The sequence below is a fragment of the Rhamphochromis sp. 'chilingali' genome, assembly GCF_963969265.1.
Source record: "Rhamphochromis sp. 'chilingali' genome assembly, chromosome: 20".
Classification (NCBI taxonomy): Eukaryota; Metazoa; Chordata; class Actinopteri; order Cichliformes; family Cichlidae; genus Rhamphochromis; species Rhamphochromis sp. 'chilingali'.
The window spans coordinates 4,779,058-4,800,403 of NC_137947.1; the positions used below are offsets into that span (position 1 = coordinate 4,779,058).

At 39.8% G+C, this 21,346-nt stretch overlaps 1 protein-coding gene and 1 long non-coding RNA gene across 2 annotated transcripts; one reads left to right on the forward strand and one right to left on the reverse strand.

Annotated features, from left to right (window-relative positions):
• Positions 1–2,629: 2,629 nt before the first annotated feature.
• Positions 2,630–4,261, forward strand: LOC308388305. The gene is made up of 3 exons (XR_013970078.1): positions 2,630–3,633; positions 3,751–3,843; positions 3,965–4,261. It is a non-coding gene; the product is annotated as an uncharacterized lncRNA (long non-coding RNA).
• A 4,995-nt stretch (positions 4,262–9,256) lies between these two features.
• On the reverse strand, positions 9,257–20,525 carry LOC308388381 (RING finger protein 122-like). The gene is made up of 6 exons (XM_080869064.1): positions 19,547–20,525; positions 15,652–15,808; positions 14,461–14,503; positions 14,295–14,336; positions 12,329–12,411; positions 9,257–11,462 (listed from the first exon to the last, which is right to left on the reverse strand). The coding sequence occupies exons 1-6, from the start codon at positions 19,569–19,571 to the stop codon at positions 11,348–11,350; spliced, it is 465 nt and encodes a 154-aa protein (XP_080725190.1). The 5' UTR covers positions 19,572–20,525; the 3' UTR covers positions 9,257–11,347.
• Between the last annotated feature and the right edge of the window lie 821 nt (positions 20,526–21,346).

The following is a 21,346-nucleotide window of genomic DNA, read 5'->3' on the forward strand; positions in this document are numbered from 1 at the left end:
GTTAGTTAAAGCTTGTCTTCCCTCACTGGCTCCTCTCATAACTAGTATTATCCACTCTTCCCTTAACACTGGAATTATTCCTCTCTCCCTGAAAACTGCTCCTGTCACTCCAATTCTCAAAAAGCCTGCTGCAGATCCCAATAATTCTGATAACCTTCACCCTATATCAAACCTCCCCTTTATTTTGAAAATCCTTGAGAAAGTTGTTGCCTCCCAGCTTCACTCATACCTCAATGACCATAATCTCTACAAACAATTTCAGTCTGGTTTCCGCCGCATTCATAGTACAAAAACTGCTTTGTTAAAGATTACGAATGACCTTCTGATGGCAGCTGATTCTGGTCTTTTAACCATTCTCATCCTTCTTAATCTTAGTGCGGCATTTGACACAGTTTCTAATAATATCCTCCTGAACAGATTAGCATCCATTGGCATTAGTCACACCTCCCTTGCCTGGTTCACCTCATATCTCTCAGACCACACTCAGTTTATCCAATTTAATTCCTACTCTTCAAGTCTCTATCCTGTTTCTGCTGGTGTGCCCCAGGGTTCAGTATTAGGGCCTCTTTTATTCATTATCTACATGCTCCCTCTTGGCCAAATATTCCAAAAATATAATATAAATTTTCATTGTTATGCTGACGACACCCAGCTCTATATTTCCTCCAAACTTAATTCATCCCTTCCACCTACCTCCCTCTTGAAGTGTCTTATGGAGATCAGATCTTGGTTCTCCTCCAATTTTCTCAAACTTAACAGTTGGCGTGTGTCGTTGGCACAGCCTCTACCTTAACCAAATCTCACAGTTTCCCCATTAATATTGAAAATTTCCCCATCCTTCCATCCCCGCAGGTAAAGAGTTTGGGTGTCATACTTGACAGTACTCTCTCATTTCAGCCTCACATTAATTACATAACCCAGTCTGCATACTTTCACTTACGTAACATTAACCGACTTCATCCCTTCCTTACTCCCTGGGATGTTGCCATCCTTGTCCATAGTCTTATTACTTCCCAAATCAATTATTGCAACTCCCTCCTATTTGGTCTCCCCAGGAAGTCCCTCCATAAACTTCAACTTCTTCAGAATTCTGCAGCTCTGGTCATAACTCGTACTCCCTTTAGAGCACAGGTGTCGAACTCCAGGCCTCAAGGGCCGGTGTCCTGGAGGTTTTAGATGTTTCCTTGATCCAACACCGCTGATTTAAATGGCTAAATTACCTCCTCAACATGTCTTGATGTTCTCCAGAGGCCTGGTAATGAACTAATCATGTGATTCAGGTGTGTTGACCCAGGGTGAGATCTAAAACCTGCAGGACACCCCTGATTTAGAGACTATATCACCCCACTTCTTCAACAGCTTCACTGGTTGCCCATAGAAGCCAGGATAAACTTTAAAATATTAGTTCTCACGTTTAAGTGTATTCATAACCTTGCCCCTCATCTCTGTGATCTGCTTCATATCACCACAGTTTTCCGCTCTCTCATCTGCTACACACAGCCTCCTGCGTTAAGTCACCTTTGTTTCCATGGTAACATAGAGATAAGCAGTCCTAATGGAGTTACACGTTGCACTGATATGACCATCACAGTTAAGACATGCTGTTATAGATAAACCAAAGCAGCATTTAGAACAGACCTTACATCAGTGTTAGGGGGCCTTGTGTTAATGTAGCACCTCTCTGAGGAACATGAACCGGAAGGAACCACTGAACAGGAAAGTAAACATCACACGATCAGAAATAAATCTGTAGACTTACAGAAAGTACTCTCAGCTTACTTGGACTTTATCCTGTAATTTTTAAAAAAACAAAACAACAAACAGAGCTCGTCAGCTAATTCACAAGAAAGGTTTTTTCTGTCATTTTGTGAAATACCAACAGTAAAAACATATTTTTCTATTTTTTAACGGCTGAGCTCAATGATCTCTCAAAACAGGAATTGTTTTCAGTTATGTCGTCGTTTACCTGTAGGAAGTGTATTTCAGCAGAGATGGGAACTGATCCTGATTCCTTATCAGTTCCCCGGGTTCTCATTGGCTCCACTCTCAGAGTCACCGTCGTCACTAAGCAGTATATCAGGCATTTATGCAAATTAATTGCTTGCTGTGGATGTTGTCTGTGCACATTGGAGCTGTTTCTGCTCTTATCAGTGTTGTTGTTGTTACTAAAAAGTAACGCAGTATGTTAAGTACCAACTCAAGGAGAAAGTAATTCATTACAGTACTCATGACATTACTTTCACACTTCTCCATAAGAGAAGTGAAACACACTGTGTCATAACTAGCATTTAACAAAGTAAACTTATAGGCCATAGGCTAAGCCTACAAAAATCCCAATCCTAATGAGAACACAGATACGATCTTTCTCCTGGTATTTAGATATGAAAACAACAATAAAAACCAGCAAAAAGAGAATTTAAAGTGCCAGCAGCCTCGGTGCATAGCTGCAAATTAAAACGTTGGAAAAAGAAGTTGCAGAATTCAGTTTTCCAAGGACACAAATCATACTGTTCTGACAGCCACCTTTCTGCAAACAACAACAACAAACAAAAGGCATTCCCAGCTGTACTTTGTATGTCTACAGTCAAATATGTGAAAACCACTTTTCTTTTCATGTCATGACTTTAAGTAACAGTAAGGCATTTTTACATTCACGCGTCACTTGAGTCCAGAATTGCTGTTAAATAGTTGAACAAAACTCATCACTCGCCCTGGACGTGTGAGTCCATGTTTTCTATTTCACAACATGAAATATTATTTAGAATATGAATGGGGTCTGAATGCCAAAATTAAGTTAGTTCTGCTGTAAGGTGCAGATTTGCATCATGTTGCTAGGAAACAAACTGGTTTGAATCAAATTTATTTTCAAAGCTGTAACGGTGTCTTACTTTTAGGATTTCTGTCACAGGCCTACACTTGGTTACAACTCTGCTTATTTTACAAATTTGTTTTTGTTTTTCTTCAGTTGACATGTGACCAAATCTGCACTCAAAAGCTGTATTCTGAAATTACAGTTAAGTTTTGATGCATAATTGCAATGGACGCCATCAGATATGAAAACTGCTATGCACCCAGTGAGGTTTCCAAACAGACGGTTCCTTCAGACTGGAGAAATGTTGAGTGGACCGACGTACGTTTCCCTTCTGCTTTCTGAGGATCATAACAGGACGTCAGCTCTGTGCTTTGCTGTCTGACTCTGTGCTTTACTCTGACAGAAAATGAAAGTCTATCTGAATTCTGACCAAGCTGTTACTGCCAAGGATCTGCTCAGCATGTTTTTGGATGTGTCATCTCTGTTCAGGTAACTGTCTTACAAACGTGCTTTAGAAATGCAAAATTCACTTTCATTTGCTTCACGATTTTCCTCTCGTACTTCAGACGATTGTGAAAAACAATCACAGATACGGGATGGTGCATTACCGTAGTGCCGATGAAGCTGCCGTGGCTTTGAGGGAAATGAAGAGCAGCACCAAAGTCTTCTTCGTAGCTCAAGTAGGCATCAGGGAGGTCAGAGAGGGCCCCAAGGATAAAAGATCCGAACGTCCCCATCGAGCACCACCAGGCAGCTGTAGTTACCGCCCACTGCACAGACGTCCCATTCTGTGGGAACCACTGTTTCCAGCTTACAGACAGGTAATGAAACATTTGGACTCCCACAAAAAAGAAAAAAAATCTTAAGGTTTGTTTTTTTTATGGCTGATGATGGATGTTTTGATAATTTTATGAAATCTTTTGTTTTTCTCTCGTCAGACTGTGTCTATTGAAATTGATAACCTCCCATGATCTTGGTATGAAAGAGACCTGCTGCTCAGCCTCCTCCCTCCGACCACCATTGATGTAAAGGTGCTTACTCTCCAGCATTTAAAAGCACTGATTCAGAGAAATACATATGTACACAGCACTGAAAGTTTTAAATACTGTTTCTATTGTTTTAACATGTATGCTCTGTATTATGACCGTGCAGATATTTAAGAGAAAAGCCTGTGTGGTCTTGCCGGACTTCTCCAGTGCCTTGAGGCTCAGAGATTTGTTAAACAGTGCCCTTCACCACCTCCGCTTTATCTTTTCACCTCGTGGAAGACGGAGGTGCCCCACAGTGAAGATATCAGCAGCCGGCACCGTGCTCTGCTCTCGGTGACCTGTGACCTCTGCATGCTGTTACATATACAGATCAACACAAAAGCAACAATAACACAACTTCAGTATAATAATAAATGTAAATGCTGCTGTAGAGCTGGACCCATTATTTCTGCATTACATGTGTTACATGATTAAAACCAGAGAAAACAGGAGCTTAAAAGATGGGAAACAATAACACAACCAACATGCACAGTGATCATGGAACCTGAGTGGGATATATTAGAGAGCAAGTGGCCATTTTTTCCTCAAAGTTGCTGTGCTAGAGTCAGTAAAAAGCAAGGTTTCAGAATACACAGAACGTCACAGTTTGCTGTGTACTGGGCTGCATAGCTGCAGACCAGTCAGGCTGCCCATGCTGACCCCTATCCACCACTATGAGCACCAACAATGGGCACTTGACCATCAGAACTGGACCACAGAGCAATAGAAGAAGGTGTCCTGGTCGGATGAATTACGTCCTCTTTTACATCACATACATGCCTCGGTGCATGAGTGTGTAGGTGGCGACTGCCTGGTACCAGGATGCACCGCGGGAACAACACAAACCAGCGGAGGCAGTGCTGTGCTGGGAAAACTTGGGTCCTGCTGTAAAACTGGGGTTAATGATTGATGTGGCATGAGGGGGAAGTTGGCAGTCACTGATCTGAGTAAACAGAAAGCTTACAAAACAATGCCCCACTAGTGACAGAATTCTGGCTACCTTGCAACAATGCCACCTAAGTTTAAATGAGCCTAGGAACTCTAATTTAGTTTCTGTTCCACAGGGGAGAGAATCGGAATCTTTATTAATCCAAGACAATTAGAACAGTAACCGACTGAACTAAATTAAATAATAAAATATATTATAAAGTTTACAATATATAAGAAATAGCTGTGATATATATAAATAGCTCAATTATAAATATCCAGAATATTACAGAGATGAGCTACATATGACTGACATTTTACTCTAACCTGTCAAACTTTATTATTTCTTAATTTCACTGAAGAGCATGTGCAAAAGTAACTACTGCTCTGTGTACTGTGCATTAGATGGAGGAGTTGTACAGGCATGGATGACTTCCTGTGTCGTTCTGTGGTGCATTTGTGTAATCTCAGTCTCTCACTGAGCGTGCTCCTGTGACCGTTGGCATCTGCAACACCCCACCTGCCGCCCCAGCATGCAACAGCATAGAGGAAGAGTTATCACTGGCTCCGATTTGAGAGTCACGACCATCTCTGAGCAGCATATCAAAGACATTACATTTGTGCAAATTAATTGCATGCTGGGTTGTCAAATGTTTGTGTGTTGGAGGTATTTCCACTCTTTGTTTTATTAAAAATGGAAAAAACCCAACTTGTTTTTTTTAGTATACTTTTCAGTTAACGAAAAGACTCACAAACAAGCTGCAGCTTAAGGTATTGCAGTCTTCAGCTGCAAGGGATTTTCATCCGAGTAAAAAAATAATTTTGCCATTTTATTTTTGTTAAAAACATTAAACTAAAGCTGAACTTCAATCACATCTTCTTTATAATCCACAAAGTCAAAATAGCAACAACAGTGAGTTGTTGTTGAGTTGTGTGACATCGGGTTGCCTCTGTGTTTTTTTGTTTAGGGAAGTGACTTCTGGTACATCCCTGTGCTGATGATGGAATACAACAGTCAGTTCCTGGGAATGAAGAGGCAGGAATAACAGTGACTAGCTTGTGTATTGTATATCTGAGATCATGTGACACATGTTCATTTTATGTGAACCATAAAGTACAATATGTATCATGAGTAGATGGATGTATTATCCTTTATTACACTCTCAAATACGATAAAGTTTTTCTTCATCCTCCTGGTTTATTTGTTTTGTTTTCTTCGAGTCAGGTTATGCCAGATGTGGCATCATCTTGCAGGAGGATAACAATCAGCCCATTTGCTGACTGAGAGACTACAGCCACTTAGAGTTGTGCACCCAGAAAGAGGAAAGAGACATTAGGTGAGTCACTAAGCCCAGAGATTTGATTGCTTATACACGCATGGATGCCAAGGAAACAAAAACAACCATTCCAGACAAAGACGAAAACATAAATAGAACCATAAATAGAGTGGTCCATGCTTTTATTACTTCACGGCTAGACTACTGCAATTCCCTCTATGCTGGCCTAGATCGTTCCTGTCTACATCGCCTTCAACTGGTGCAGAACGCTGCCGCGAGCCTGTTGACCGGTTCAAAAAAAAGAGACCACATCACTCCGGTTCTCTGCTCTCTCCACTGGCTCCCAGTTGCCTTTAGGATTGATTTTAAAATCTTTTTGCTGGCTTTTAAGGTTTTAAATGGCACTGCACCTTCTTACCTGTCAGAACTCCTTAGAACTTATCGCCCCAGGAGATCTTTGAGGTCAGCCGACCTGATGCTTTTAGATGTTCCCAGGTATAAATTAAAGACAAAGGGAGAGAGGGCGTTTGCTGTGGCTGCACCCAGACTGTGGAACAGTTTACCTCCTCACGTCAGACTCTCCAAAAGCCTAGAAACTTTTAAAACCGCTCTTAAAACTCACCTCTTTTCATTGGCTTTTAGAAAGGTTTAATTTATTTGTTTTATATATTTTTATTTTATTTTTATCAGCGAGGTGTTATTACGAAATTGTGTTCTATTGTATTTTTATCTGTATTTACTGTACAGCACTTTGGTCAGCCTTGGTTGTTTTTAAATGTGCTCTATAAATAAACTTGACTTGACTTGACTTGACATATGCTCTTTGATATCTATTTATAATTAAGGCAACAAATCATGTACTGAGAGAACCTGTGAACCAGCTTATCCCCTCCCTTTGCGATTATCCTCTCTATCTTCTAATCATTCTCTCCACTTGCTGTAATGAGGTAATTTGTCTGCAGAACACTGAATGCATGCTGATATCTGAGACTTCTTGAAGTTAAATATTTACTTTATGAGGAACTGTGGACTACTTTCAGGGCATGTGGGAATATAGATGTTAGAACATTTGTAGTGTGGTGTTTTGGGGACTCAAATGAAATTTCTGCCTTTTCAAGTGTCTGCAGGTAATCCGGTTAATCAGTGTCAACAATCAATAGTTAGCATCTTTGAAAACCTTTTCGTGACACAATTGATGTGTTCTTGCACAAATACCCTGATGTCATACCTGAGCAGGGAATTTCCAGACATTTGCTGACTCTGTGCAACAGCTTTCTTTTGTCTCTGCTTTTGTGTTGTGCATATTTATGCAGTAAGACGTGCATCTTTGTACCTGTACGGTCGCTTATTTGTCCCTGTAAAGACCCTGTAGTAGACCAGAAATTCTGTTTATGAGTTAAGAAGACTTAGATGTAAACATTATAAACTGGTCCACCCCAAGGATCGATCCCCCGGCACAAGCAGATTATAATGTATGCGGTGAAGAGCCAGGAGGACCTGTGATTTCTAACTCCTGGAAACCAAACAACCTCCGGCTAAGTGGATGGCACAACACAGAAGAACTACCTCGTTGGGTCAGGACTCCACAGTCTGTTACACCTACAGGCCAGTGGGCACTTGTTCACTTGTACACATCCTAGACAGGGAGGAACGCTGGTTTGAGCGGGACGTCAGTGAGACCATTTACATGAAAAAAGGAAACACACACTTCTGAACTGAGGAGGGCGCCCAAGTGTACATATGCAGCCATTTTCCAACTCTCTCTGTAAGGCACTCATGACGTTTGATCAATGGTCGTGACAGTTTTCATATTATTGATCATTAAACTGACCTCATGGCCCAATGCTAGTCAGTGGTGCTAGTTTCTGTTAGGTTGGGGTTGAGACAGGTTGATGAAGCTTGCAGTCAGAAGAAGTCACTTGGATGAGAGAGGAAATGTTTCTCCCTCTGAAAACATTACAGATGAACAGAATCGACTGTCTGAGAGTTCAGTATATCGTGACTTCCTGTAATAAATACAGGCAGAAATGGTGATATGAAATAATCAGATTGTTATTACAGGCACACCAGAACTTTGAAGCTGAATGCTGAGGTCAGTATGCTAGCAAACTAACAGTAATAATGCTAACATTACTAATGTTTCAAAAGTAATGTTTGCTATTTTAGTTTAGCATGTCAGTGGATTAGCAGGTACGCTGATGAAAATAGCCTGTAATTCTTTTGATATGTGGCTGCAAACCATTAAGGCTTCTTCAGTTTGCTGGATTAAACCAAAGAAGCCTCTTGGATGAAAGGTGAAACCAAAAAGAGGTCCAGCTGCTTTCATTTCAAGCATTTAAGTCTACCATGAACTTTATGACTGAGAACCTACACAGACATTTAGGCACAAACCATAAAATGTAACACAGATTAAATTTTTGACTGAATGAAGGTGCTGGATAAACGTCAACAGATATGTGAATACTTTAATTTTAAAGTAATCTGGATCCCCACTGGGGACCAGTTATGGTTTTTACAGCATCCCATAGCGGTACAATAATTGTCTGGTTTCTTCAAAGCTCAAAGTGTTTGATGGAGAGACGAACCAACAGGCTGAGGTTGTCAACACCAAAGACACTGCTAAAAAGATAACAACAAACTGCATTTAAACTTACACAGAATTATTGGTGGGTACATTTATATAGCACCGATAAGGTGGCACCTCATTGGTTATAACACTGTGATTATTCTGTATGAGGGCACATTGTAAAAGATCAGAGTTGCTAAAATATAGCGAGAGTACCAACAGGCTTTTCTTTCATATATTAAAATGACAACATAGAAATAAACAGTTTTAATTGTGTACATGTAACAAATCTAGACAAAAAAAAAAAGACGTGGGTCCAGACAACCTTATCAAAAAGCTGATTGTACTGAATATATTTTAGAAGTCAGAAACTGTTATAGTTACAGTTTACACAGTACTTAACCTGTATAACATGGTGAACACAGAGAATTATAATTATGATGTACCTCACTTGTTCTCGGACAGGCTCTTTCATGTCACTGCAGTCCCTTCTTACTTTAGCAAGTGTAGCTCTTCACACATGGGGAGCTAAGATTGCCTTAAAGATGAATTAGTTCATGTTAGCACTCCTGCAAAAGTGCTGTGTCATCACAGACTCACAGTATATTTTACTGAAACCTTGTTATGATTTTTTTTTTTAAAGAAGAAGAAGAAGAAACAAATATCAAAATCAGGTATATTTTAGTGGGTGAGTCACTCGAGACATTTGGGACATGGCTACCTTCACTCAGCTTGGCAACCCAGTATAGTACAGAGCTGACTGAGAAATAGTAGATACACCTGAATAAATACACCTCTTCCTCTTGTTAGTTCAAAATAATCCCATTTCCTTAAGTTAAATCAGCCCCGTGGGTCATTTTGCACTTTCTTTACAGTCTCTGCATTCATCATCATCATCATCATCGTTGTCGTCTCATCACACAGAGACAAAGGAGGTTCAGATCTCTTCATAACATTGTCAAGAGACTGCACTTTTTTTCTCAGGCTCTATGAAAATGTAGCAAACGATCAAAGCAAATCATGTTCACAAGGAGCTGCATGTCATTTTTGGGTAAAGTAAAAGAACAAAAAAAACAAGCAGACTGGAGTTTGTCATACAAACATTTCTCAGAGGCAGAGCTGCTCTGAAGGCAGAAATAATCTCATTAGTTCAGTTATAGTAAAGCTATATTATCTGACCCCACTTGATCAACAACCTGAAGCAAAACTTGTGTCTATATTAAACTGGAGCCTTTTGAAGTCTGAAGTTTAGACTTATGTCTGACAAGTTTCACTTTCACTGTTCACATGTAGCACCGACTCTTCCACCATAACCAGCAAACTGAATTTCAAACACGAATCGTAACAACTTTGTCATCACAGGTTGATGAAGGGAAGCATGATTTGTGGTCTGAGTTATTGTTGTTTTTGTTGTTTGTTTGTTTTTTTGACAAAACTACATGGATGCTACATTTTTCACTTCAAATCCAGTTTCTTTTTCTCTTTTATATTACAAAGTCTCTTAAATACTTCATCTGTTTTTAGTGGGCTTTGCATTGTATGCATCTTGAAGGCACTTGTCCATTAGTTTACACATCTGGCTTGACTGTGTTAAAGCTACAGTGGACAAAATCGTTTTGGCAACAATGAAAAAAAAGAAAATCGATAACCTCCCAGCACGCTGTAATCCAGCAGTTGCAGAGGAAAGTGGACTGCTGCACTTTCTCTGGGTTTTGTTTTCAGGCTTTAAAAAGCTAGCTCATGATCGGCGAGGCAATCCGCACAGACTGGAATAGCTGATCGCCAAGAGGTGAAATAATAATTCTGTGACCACACCATTAAAAAGTAGCTTTATTTAAATCTGACTCCAGATTATCCCACTGTGAAGTGCTGCACCTCTCCCTCCACGTCTGCTCCACTTGGATTGCTAACTCTTGGTGTGCCCATGCTCACTGAATCTCTTCCACCTCTGTTCAAAACAGTCAAACCTCACTTGATGCCAGCTGGGAAAAGAGGACAAACTTGAAGAGAGCCAAAACTGAAAAACTTAGTGCTACCTTCTGACCTCATATGCCTTTTTGGCCTTAAACAAGTCCTCCACTAGAAACTGCTTTCTGGTCTCTGGGCCATTCCCAGCTATGGTCGATAGTGATGATCATCGCTATCATGGTTGTGTTAGTTTGACTTTAAAAAAAGTCTGTTTTGTGTCTGCAAAGCTAGTCATGAGTGGGTGATCCAAACATACCCAGAGCACTTGGAGCTGTGCATGGCTGCACAAAGGGAGAATAACACCAAACTAAATTAATAGACTCTAAATTGCAAGTGTACACCTTTTATCTAAAGAAATGAATTCCAAGCAGGAACATGCAGGACCTTCAGGTGGGAGAGAGAGGTTTGAGTTCTGTGAATTCAATGATGGGAAAGCCATATGAGATGGCTGGTTATTTTTGAACTTTCTCCTTTTTTCTGCCTTTGGTTGATTTCAACCTACTGCAACTCTATCATGAATGCCGTGTACATACAGATTAAATGTGGTTACCATTCCAATCTCTCACCTTATTCAGTTTGCCGGGAATGTTCTTTGGCTTTCCTTATTTACTCTCATATCTATATTTATTTTCACTTTCAGAAGAGCTCTGCCTCATAAATACTCACATTACTAAAAGTACTGTGTGTCAGATTGTGGAACAGGATTCTGTACAGTGACAGGTCAATTGACTGAAGAGCCGTGGAGTGCTGCTGGACGTACGCTCCACTCTCAGACCTCCAGGAGACTCTGAGGCACTGGTTGCTGGTGGTCAGGCTGGAGGCGACAAATGGGCTTGTTGCACATGGGGCACACGCTGCGAATCTCTAACCATTTTAGCAGACACCTGCATAAATGTGGATAGACATGAGGCAAAGACACAAAGTTGCAAAGTTATGTGAAAAGGTTCAGTTTTAACCACGTAGCATCCATCAGATCACCAGAGAAATACTTAAGGTTCCATTTTAGCAACATGTTAAACAAGCACAGTCCCAGAAGCAAGATCATGTTACCTTTTAACTCAGCTCCTTTACATGGATTTTGGCCTTTCAGCTTTCCTATTTTAAGATTTAAACCTGAATACACCAAGTAGGTGAAAAGTCTATATAAAAGGGTCAATATGAACTGAACCTACCCTGCCCCAAAAAAGATCCCTGGCGACCCAGTGATGGTTTAGTGGTTAAAAACACAACAAAAGAGAAATACAGGAACAGTGACAGCTCACACACTTTGTAAACAGCATGTACATTCCAGAAGCTGGTCTAAAACTGCTGCTGTTATTGTCACACCTAAGCTGCAGGGTAAATTCAAGGCTCAGTTACAAAGGTCCTCCTGTTCAAACATGCACGGTCAAGAGTTCTTAGAAATCTGGTAGTCATTTCCTGCGAGCGTTGCTGGGCATCTTTTTCCAAATTCTACGGCCTCGGTGATTGCGTCAGCTGCTAATTGAAGGCAGAGACCAGCAAGAAATTTGCACATGTCGTTTCTCCAGCTGGTCGAGATCCTTGCACATTTCACTAAAACTTTTAAGCTTTAAAAAAGACGAATGGAGCCACGGTCAGGCAGTCAGCTTAGGTGCATGATTACAAGTTTGTGAAACCACTAAAACAAATGAAACATGTTTTGAGTTTGGAGTTTTCGTAACATGGAGTCAGTTGTTTGCTCTCATGAAGGTTTGATAATTACCATGGAATGATGTACTAAACAACTTACTTTTTGTGAAAAGCATGGGAACACGGGCACACTCCAAGCTCGTCCCTGCTGCGAAACTCTTCCAAGCACACCGCACATGTTTGCTGAAAAGGCCAAATGACGGTTTAATTCAAAATTCAAAACGACTACCTTTTTTTTTACACTTATTGTGTAACATCTGGGTGTGATTTCACAATAGAGACCATCTTTTCATTCGCTCATTGGTAGCTTAAAAGTTACATTAAGATATAGCAGTTACTATAATTTTTCAGAGATCTTCCTGAAGCTCCTGAAGCACACATTTATTGCTAGCAGTGAGTACCTCGCCTGTTTCTCTTGGGTGAATAACCACAATACCAATTTTGGCATTTAATCAGTTATTCGATTGCTTTACTTTTCCAAAATCTAGTTACGCTTATTATGATGTATCAAACTGCTAAAATAATGAATTATAAATACATAACATCTAGCACAAAGTGGTAGCTACAGTCATGAAGCCATGCCCGTGGAGCACCTGTAACAGCCATAACTTAAAGTAAAGTCTGCAGGACTTTATCAGTGGCTCCTACACAATGTGGCTTCAGTTCACTGAGTTTTGTGGGCATTTGTTTATGCACAAAGGTCCTGTCACAGCGTGTCAGCTGGGTTGAGGTCTGGACTTTGACTGGGTAACTTTGATTCTTTTCTTTTTTTACCCATGCGGGTTGTAGATTTGCATCTGTACCTGGGATCACTGACCTGTTTTATGATCCAGTTTGGGTCAAGCTTTATCTGTCAGACAGATGGCATATTTGACTCAGAATACTTTGGTATACAAAGGAGTTAATGGCTGACTCAGTGACTGCAAGGTGCCCAGGCCCTGTAGACTGACCAGATCACTAAAAGCCAAATGTGAGGCAAAAACTGTTTTTGTGTAGGAGAAAGCGGGATGACAATGCTGAAAAGTAGACTGAAATTTGTCACGTCAAACTTGAAAATAAAACTCCAATCAATTGTGCATGTTACCAGATTGTAAATTACTATGTATGGGCCAACTATGCACCTGTTTTATTTCACTGCTATTTCAGCAGTTTGTATGTTTCACTTTTGATTAATCTAAATCTAGATGCCAAATCCATAGATTGGCATACTTTTTTCAGCCATATCTGACAATTTTTGCCATTTTTATCCAATTATGACCCCAAAAATCATTGTGTTAGTTCACACCATAGTTCCCTCCTGTGGGAAAACGAAAAATAACTCTAGCAAAGAAGACAAAAATTCTTTCTAAGAACATACTGCCACTTCATTTTTGTTGTAGAAGTTTGCATCATATTCAACAAAATCTGCTAGTTACATCTGATGACTTGTAATATTCGCTGAAGAGTATGGCATCGGACAGGTGACTATCTGACTATCATAAAAAACCTTCCCTTCATATATACTGGGTAAATGCTAGACTTTAGAGTCTATTTAAAATGTGGCTGTTATTTACTGTCATAATTTCAATGAAGCAGTACAGGTGTACTTAGTTTTTCACAGGACTGCCTAGATTACTCTGAGTGAAAACTTTCACATGACTGTAATTGCTGTAGCTAGCTAAACCTCAAAACCAGCAGCTAATGGTTAAAAAAGTAGTTCTAAAAGTAACTGGCAGGTTTTACATAATGTATAATGCTTTTACATGGTCTCCTCTTATTTGACCTTTAAAAATATGATGGCATTTTGTCATAAGAGTCAAAGGAGTAGGATGAAGTTTACACTTATCTGATCCTATCCTATATTTACGCTGCAGTCACACCAAACAATGGTTCCCTATTTCTTTGGTTGAATTATAGATTTACTACAGCTCAGCAGTAAATTAGGCTTCCATTTAATCCCTTTATTTGGTTTTGCTTTTCACAGTTTAAATCACTTAACAAAAAGGATGTATAACAAATATCTTTTAAATAGTTAACACTGGCTCTGGTTCCTGTTCATCTCAGCCCAGTTTGCCCCTTTAACTTACACCAAGTAGGCTCAGTTTCTTCTCCGCTCCTTTTAAAACAACCTGTTGAGAAGAAGGGATTTGTGTAAAATATATACATATAAATGGCAGTTCTCTAGAAAAAGCGCAAGTGTAACTGGATTACAATTTGGCACTTGTCATATTGGTCACAATATCAATATATTACCTCGTTGTAGCCGTACTTCCCTCTAGCACCTCGTCGCCTCAGTCTGTGAAGCACAAATAAGAAACATATTATTATTTAGATACATGAAAGCTCTAAACTATGTCTGATGCTTCCACATCTGTCTTCACCATTACAAGTCTTGTCATGCTGTAGGAATCAGCTGGGATAGTACTTTGAGCAGGCCTGGAATTCACACAACGTGAAATTCATGTATCAGCCTGTCCATCCACTCTTGTACTGAGCAGAACTGTAACTCTGTCAGGAATGTGCGCTTGTAGGAAAAAAATCTGGCTGAAATTCAGTTTTACTGCACTGATCACAAGCTGTGTAAAGCATAAATAGATTAGCATTATTTTGGGTTTGGGGAACAAGCAAATAGCTAGTTCACCAATCCCTTACTAAATTTGAAGGATAAGTAAAAGCACCTTTGTCTCCAGGGTATCTTCGCTACACCTTTGCTAGTGAAACCACAATATGACTGATGAAACATGACTTCATCAATCCATTTACACTGACTTTTTCCAGGAATGCTAGTGCTTGAAAGCAGCACCCTGTCCTAAACCTGTTCTGTCAGCACTTCATTTTGTCAAACAACAATGTTCCATGTATTTCCACATAATGCAATGACAGCGGAAAATACTATCTCCTAATGTTCAGAGTCAGCCATTAAGATCTGCTCATGTGAACCCACCCCATAATATAATTTAGCTTGTTTCAGCTGGACTGATAGTTTCATGTGACTCATTTCAACTCCCATATGAATGCCAAATGATAAAAGATGATACGAAGAAATGAGTCTGGCTGTGGATGAAACACAGTTGCAAGAAACTGAGAAATAAGATGTTTTGTTTTGTAACACACTCCAATATAGGTAAAAAAAAAAATCCTGTATAAGTGAATGGAGGATTAAATATGTCTTGGAACTATTTTTGATTCTTTTGTTATTTGTATTTGTAAGTTAGGTGTACAATTCTGTCTACTTAACAACAGATTTTATGATGTTTATTAAAAGAGAAAGACCCATTTACTATTTGGAATTAGAGACCAATTCCGCTGAGAGTCTGACAGACTTAGAATGAATTAATGCACATGACTAAATGGTGACTAGTTCATAGAAACACACAAATATAAGAGTTTTGTAGAGCTATCTGATGCAGGAGCTCTAAAGCTGCACTGCCTTTTGTCCTGTACCTGAACAGGTAGCAGCAGAAGATGAGGCTGAGCATGAGGATGAAGAGGCCAATGCCCAGGATGATTATGTAGACGTTGAGCGGCAGTTCGTGCAATGTTTCTGATGTCATCTTGCAGTAAGGATCAGAGTTCTGCAGTCCGAGGTTACATAGACACCCTAAGAGAATAGGATACACACAGAGGAAAAAGACTGCACCCAGTGTATAAACTACCTCAACCTGTATTAAAACAGCTAGAGCAACACAGTTTGGCTCACAAGAAAACTACTTCCATAACTACTTGCACGTTAGTGTAAACCAGTCCCACCACAATAGCTTAACACAGCTGATTTTTTATACTAAGGAAATTTGCTTTAATGACATAATAAACATTTTAGTTGTTCAGATTTATGAAAAGGTATTTTGAGCTATATAATAAATACCTATAGCAGCAATCATTTATGAATAGTTTCAAATTAAAATACAGTTAATTATTAAACTGGATCATTTTATAATATCAGTGTATAATATTTCCATAATACGTTGGTAGTGGCCTGTATGTAAGGCTCACTGTTCATATATCTTGACACAAAGAACAAGCCACTCATGAATATAGTGTTGGTGATAATGCAAATACGAATTCATGGTTTCTCATGCCTGATTGTATGGCAACACAATAAACAAAGCTATTAGTCAGCTAATTCAGCTGTGGAATTAAAATGCCAACAGAAATCATTAGGAAAGAAAGAAAGCATGCTTGCTTTTTCTGCACAGAATATTTATGACCTAAATAGTTTGCAAAATTCATAAAGATGTGGGAAAGCTTCTATTTAATTTTATTCTGAACAATTTATGTCCTTTGTCTGTAGTTCTGAAATGACCCTAATAGCCCAATATGTTATAGAGACATATATATATGTGCACAAAAGGAAAGGAAAAGCTAATATACACAATTGTTTTTTAATTTTTTTAAACAATTTTTTGCAATGCTTCATAACTATACTGTTTAACAGGTTCTTTTTGTTCTCTTCAGACTTGTCACTAGAAAACTCTGATGAACCAGATGTACCCTACTTGCCCGGCATCAAGTGGCAGATAAATTTATCCCTTTGCTAGGAAGCTAATGCCCATTTACCTAGCTGTAATGTTCGAACTTTTATTTTGAAATCACCGGATGTAGATAGGTACGCCGGCTGTGTGTTCATGTGCTAGCTTGTTCTATATATACGGAATAAAAGAATCAGTATGAAGACTCCGAGGCGATTTCTTCATAAGCAGTGAAGACACAACACTAGCTATTATCTTCATATCAAAACGTTGCCATTAGCTACTTAGCTAAAGGCTATGTAGCCTTAGCTAAAGGCTATGTAGCCATTAGCTTGACCAGAGTAGTAGCTAAGAGCTAAGGACTGATCAACGTGTAACATTTAGCAGCTACAACCAGAACTTTCCTCGGCAGTTGTTGGACAACAAGTAGCCTAGAGTTGTTATCAGTTGTTAATGTTGCCTGCATTAGCAAACATTTTAGCCTTTAAAACCAGGCTGTTAAACTTGTTTCAAAAAATATACTAGTCTGGACTTCCCATGTGTGTCACGTTGCTATTTTAGATCAAGGGAATGAAGGTCAACAACATAAGTTTAACACCTGTGTGTATAAACACATTTTTATGTGAGTATTAGACCACCCAGCTCCACCAGAGGTTTCGGTTGGGCTCACTAAAAAGAGCCGGCTCTTCAGGTTGTTTTGTTGCTTTAATTAATTTATTATTAACAATAATATAAAATTATGCACAAAAGGAATTACTAATGTACAAAAAAAGTGGTTTTATTTATATATGTTTATATATAAATATATGCGGTGGCCCCTAGAGACAAAACACGTACAAACTCCAAAACACATTTCTAGCATGAACTGAACTTCCAAAACAGAGCTACCTAGATCACTTAAATTACACAATTGAAAGCATGAAAGCATATGTGTGTTGTTTATGTATTTATACACAAGCATTCATATATAGTCAAATAATTTAAAAAAAAATGTTAATTTACCTGTTATTACCACACACCAAATCCGGTGGTTGGTACTTGCTGGCTTGTGTAGCCACTAGGTAACAAAAGCTCAACACTGCCCCTAACATCCTGGAGCACTTCTGTTGTCTTTTGTACGTGTTTTGAGTTTTTATGTGCTTCTGAGTTTTTACATGCTTTGGAGTTTGTACGTGTTTCAGAGTTCGTACGTGATTTGAAGTTTGTATGCGCTTTGTCTCTAGGGGCCACTGTAAATATACGTTTATTTATTCACTCCACATAAAATGTAATAAATAAATCATATAATACAAAAATAAGCTATTCACATTTCAACTTTTAACTATTTAAATTTTCAGCTTTTTCCTTTTACAAATTTAAAGTGAAATAACACAAAACACTGCAAACCACAACACAATTAAATATAAATTATAATATGAAAATAAAAAGAACATGTATATTCTCTGTCATATGGACCTGCATGAATAAACTTTCTGAATCCTTTGTCCCTGGCTCTTTCTGTCTTTCCCTCCCGCTCTGTTCCTGTGCTACTGAGCATAACTACCGCCCCTCCCCCCCTCTGCCCAGCATAAAGCACAAGGCTCGCATGTTGAGTGAAGCGGGAAAAAAGTGCGAGAGAGGGTGAGAGAGAAAAAACAAAACAACAAAAAACCCACGGCTAGCGATAAGGAGCCGGCTCGCGTCGTTCATGTCAAACACCCGGCTCTAAGAGCCATTTCGTTCGCGACCGACCCATCACTACTCCACAGTGGATGTAGGGTTGGGTTTTAGGGGGTGCACTCTTGTGTCTGTGCAGTCTGTAAAGCCTGGCACACGAGCTGCACACGACATCTGTGTAGCCTCTTGTCTCAAATTGCAAACTGCTTACCCTGTTAGCATTCTTAGATAGAGTGTTTGAATTCAGGGGAAAGTTGTGGGAAAGTATTGTGGGATTTTGGGGTCAGGTTTTTGTTTCTGGTGATGTTTGCTATCCTCATGATGAAGACAGAGAAAACAAGCAGCTTTCCACACCCTAAAATAGACCGACTTTAATATGAACTTTTATATCTCTCCTTGCATCACAAAGGAATGTGTTCTACTTGCTTTTTGGCCCAACACCCCTTAGTTTAGCTTGGGGAGAAACAAGTTCTTAGCCTGAGGCGTTTGAGCAAGGCACTTTTCATTCCATGCAACAAACGTCAGGTTTAAACCACAGTAATTAATGTTTTCACAAGACTAAAGTGCAAGAAGTTAAGCTACAGTGGAGGAAGTCTGGTTCAGAAGTCACTCTCTAATGGACAAGGGTCACTGCAGCAGGTGACAGTCTCAGGGGGTTTTAGGAGGAGGGTTAAGGAGGACGTCTGGACGAAGGAGGTAATCTTAGCACGATGCTAGTAAATCATTGATAGTGGAGCACTAAAGGCTAGGCTACTGTGCACATGCATTAGTTGGGGATAGGCTTATATCATTGTTAAACATGACTAGTTTTATTTTGATGTGTTTTGGATGGAAAATTTGTAGAAATGTGTAGCATAAAAATCTTTAAGATGATTAAGTAGGAAAAACTTTTTTGCAGTCATTTTTTTAAAATTATAAAAATAGTAAAACATGTTGTGGCCTAGTTGTTACTGTTGTCATAACTTCATGACATCAGGATAGGGTTGGGTCAGCTCTTCACTAATCTAGTGACTGGAAAGTCCTTCCTCACCTCATAGTAACAATTATATATAAACATGTCTTACCTACAAACAGCTTAATAATGTATAAATCAGTTGCTAGAAAACACCAGTAGCATTATCCAATCAAAATCAGTTGACTATGTATAAGGAAATCGTGGTGGAACAGCTTAATATAACTCTTTTAGGAGGGCAAACTGGCTCCAGGTCACTTACCGTTACACCAGTGGACAGGATGCATCAAATGTTCATATAGCAAACCCAGTAAGCCGTTCCAGTATCACAAACTATGATTTGCACAACTTTTCTGGGATTGTTTCCAGCACTGAAAATGATGTCCGCCTCCAGGTTCCTCTTATACCTGTGTTAAATCCTTGTGGTCTAGAGTCAGTACACCTGATCAGAGACACCTAGGACCTTGAACACAATGTTTCAGTCTGCTGGGATGATTTTACCCCATGAATGTCATAAAAAACATCCACTTATGTGAGATTTTGACTCCCAGACGGCTGCGAATGTATCAGAGGTAGAAACTAAAGTGCTCCTTTGTGCATTCCCCACAAATGACAAAGAATCCGAGTTGTGCTGATGAGAAGACACCAATGTCACTGACAAGACAAGGAAATGTATTCCAAATCCCATACAGCACTTTTGTTATGAGCCTCTGGCTTTGTTTCCCCCTTCAAAACACTGTGACAAGGCTGTCCTTCCCTTCCTCTTCTTCTGTTCTCTTTTCCCTTTCTTCTCACTCCTCTGTCCGCTCCTTTTAGATCTCCACGCCGCTTTCGTCCTCTCTGGCTGTGAAAACCTGCCGTTGCCAATTATGGAGAGACAAAGGGAGGGACGTGGACGGGTTCTCCCGGCAGCACAGCCAGCCAAGCAGGCAGGCAGCCTCTCAGTGTTCCCGTGGAAAGCAGCAACTCATCTCTTCCCCCGGCTTCCTGCTGTGAACACAGAACACGGGGAGGTATGTCAATGCAGGAAGACAATGCAGCCAATGGTAACTCAAACCTAGGGTCTCCTCTCTCCGCCTGTGGTTTCTTTTTTTTCTCTTTTCTTCTCACATTCACTCTCCTTCCTCGTCTCTCTTCCCCACGTTCTCTGTCTAAAGGTCTCAGTTTGTAAACAGATCCCTGCTCATGTGATTTGCTGTCTGCATCATAGCTCTGCTTTCACCGCCCCCTCCTTCCTCCCTCCTTCCCAGCTCGCCTGCGTGCCCTCCTTTTACCCCTCTGGGTTTTCCTTCCACCCACTCTCTCCCCCACCCCATCCCCACCTTCCTATGCAGCTGCAAGCTATTATTGAAGTAGCTGCAGAGCAGATGGCAGACAGGCAGATGAGGGGAAAGTCAGCGATATGACAGTTGAAAGATAGTTTGATTAATTAGATGCAGTGTTTTCCACTGATAAACAGCAACTCGCTTTGTTTATGCAAAACTCGTAACCCGAACCAAAGGGGAATTTTGAATCCCTCAAAACTTCCATAAGCCAACTTCCAACTGAACTAAAAATGTAACTGCCTCTGGGCCCTTGCCCATGTATAAAAATAGCTTCAATAAGCTCAATAATCGTAAAGATAAGTGTCAATTGCAGGCGATAAGACAGGAAGAGAGATGTTAGCAGATAGCTAATCATGATAGGTAAACATGGAAGGAATATGACACAGAAAGACAGAAGGTTCAGTACAGCTGTTATTGACAGACAGATGGATGGGTGTGTCACTGTGTTTGCTGGTTGTTGCTTTCACCTTTCCAGTGCTTTCACCTGTACAAATGAACCTAGCCAAAGGTAAACAGTCCAGAAAAACCACTGTAAATGCAGCCTGAGGTTATGGGCCAGGAAAAAAAAGGAAGAAATGTAGAGCTCTGCTAAGTGAGGATTAACGGGTTCAATGAGTTTCTACCCTCAGACCTGCTTTTATAGAAGAAAAATTACAACCTGCCTTATGACTTCAGCTTTTGGCCAGTAAATACTTTTGTTCAGGAGTGAATAATAAATGTTTCATCTCACGAAGAAT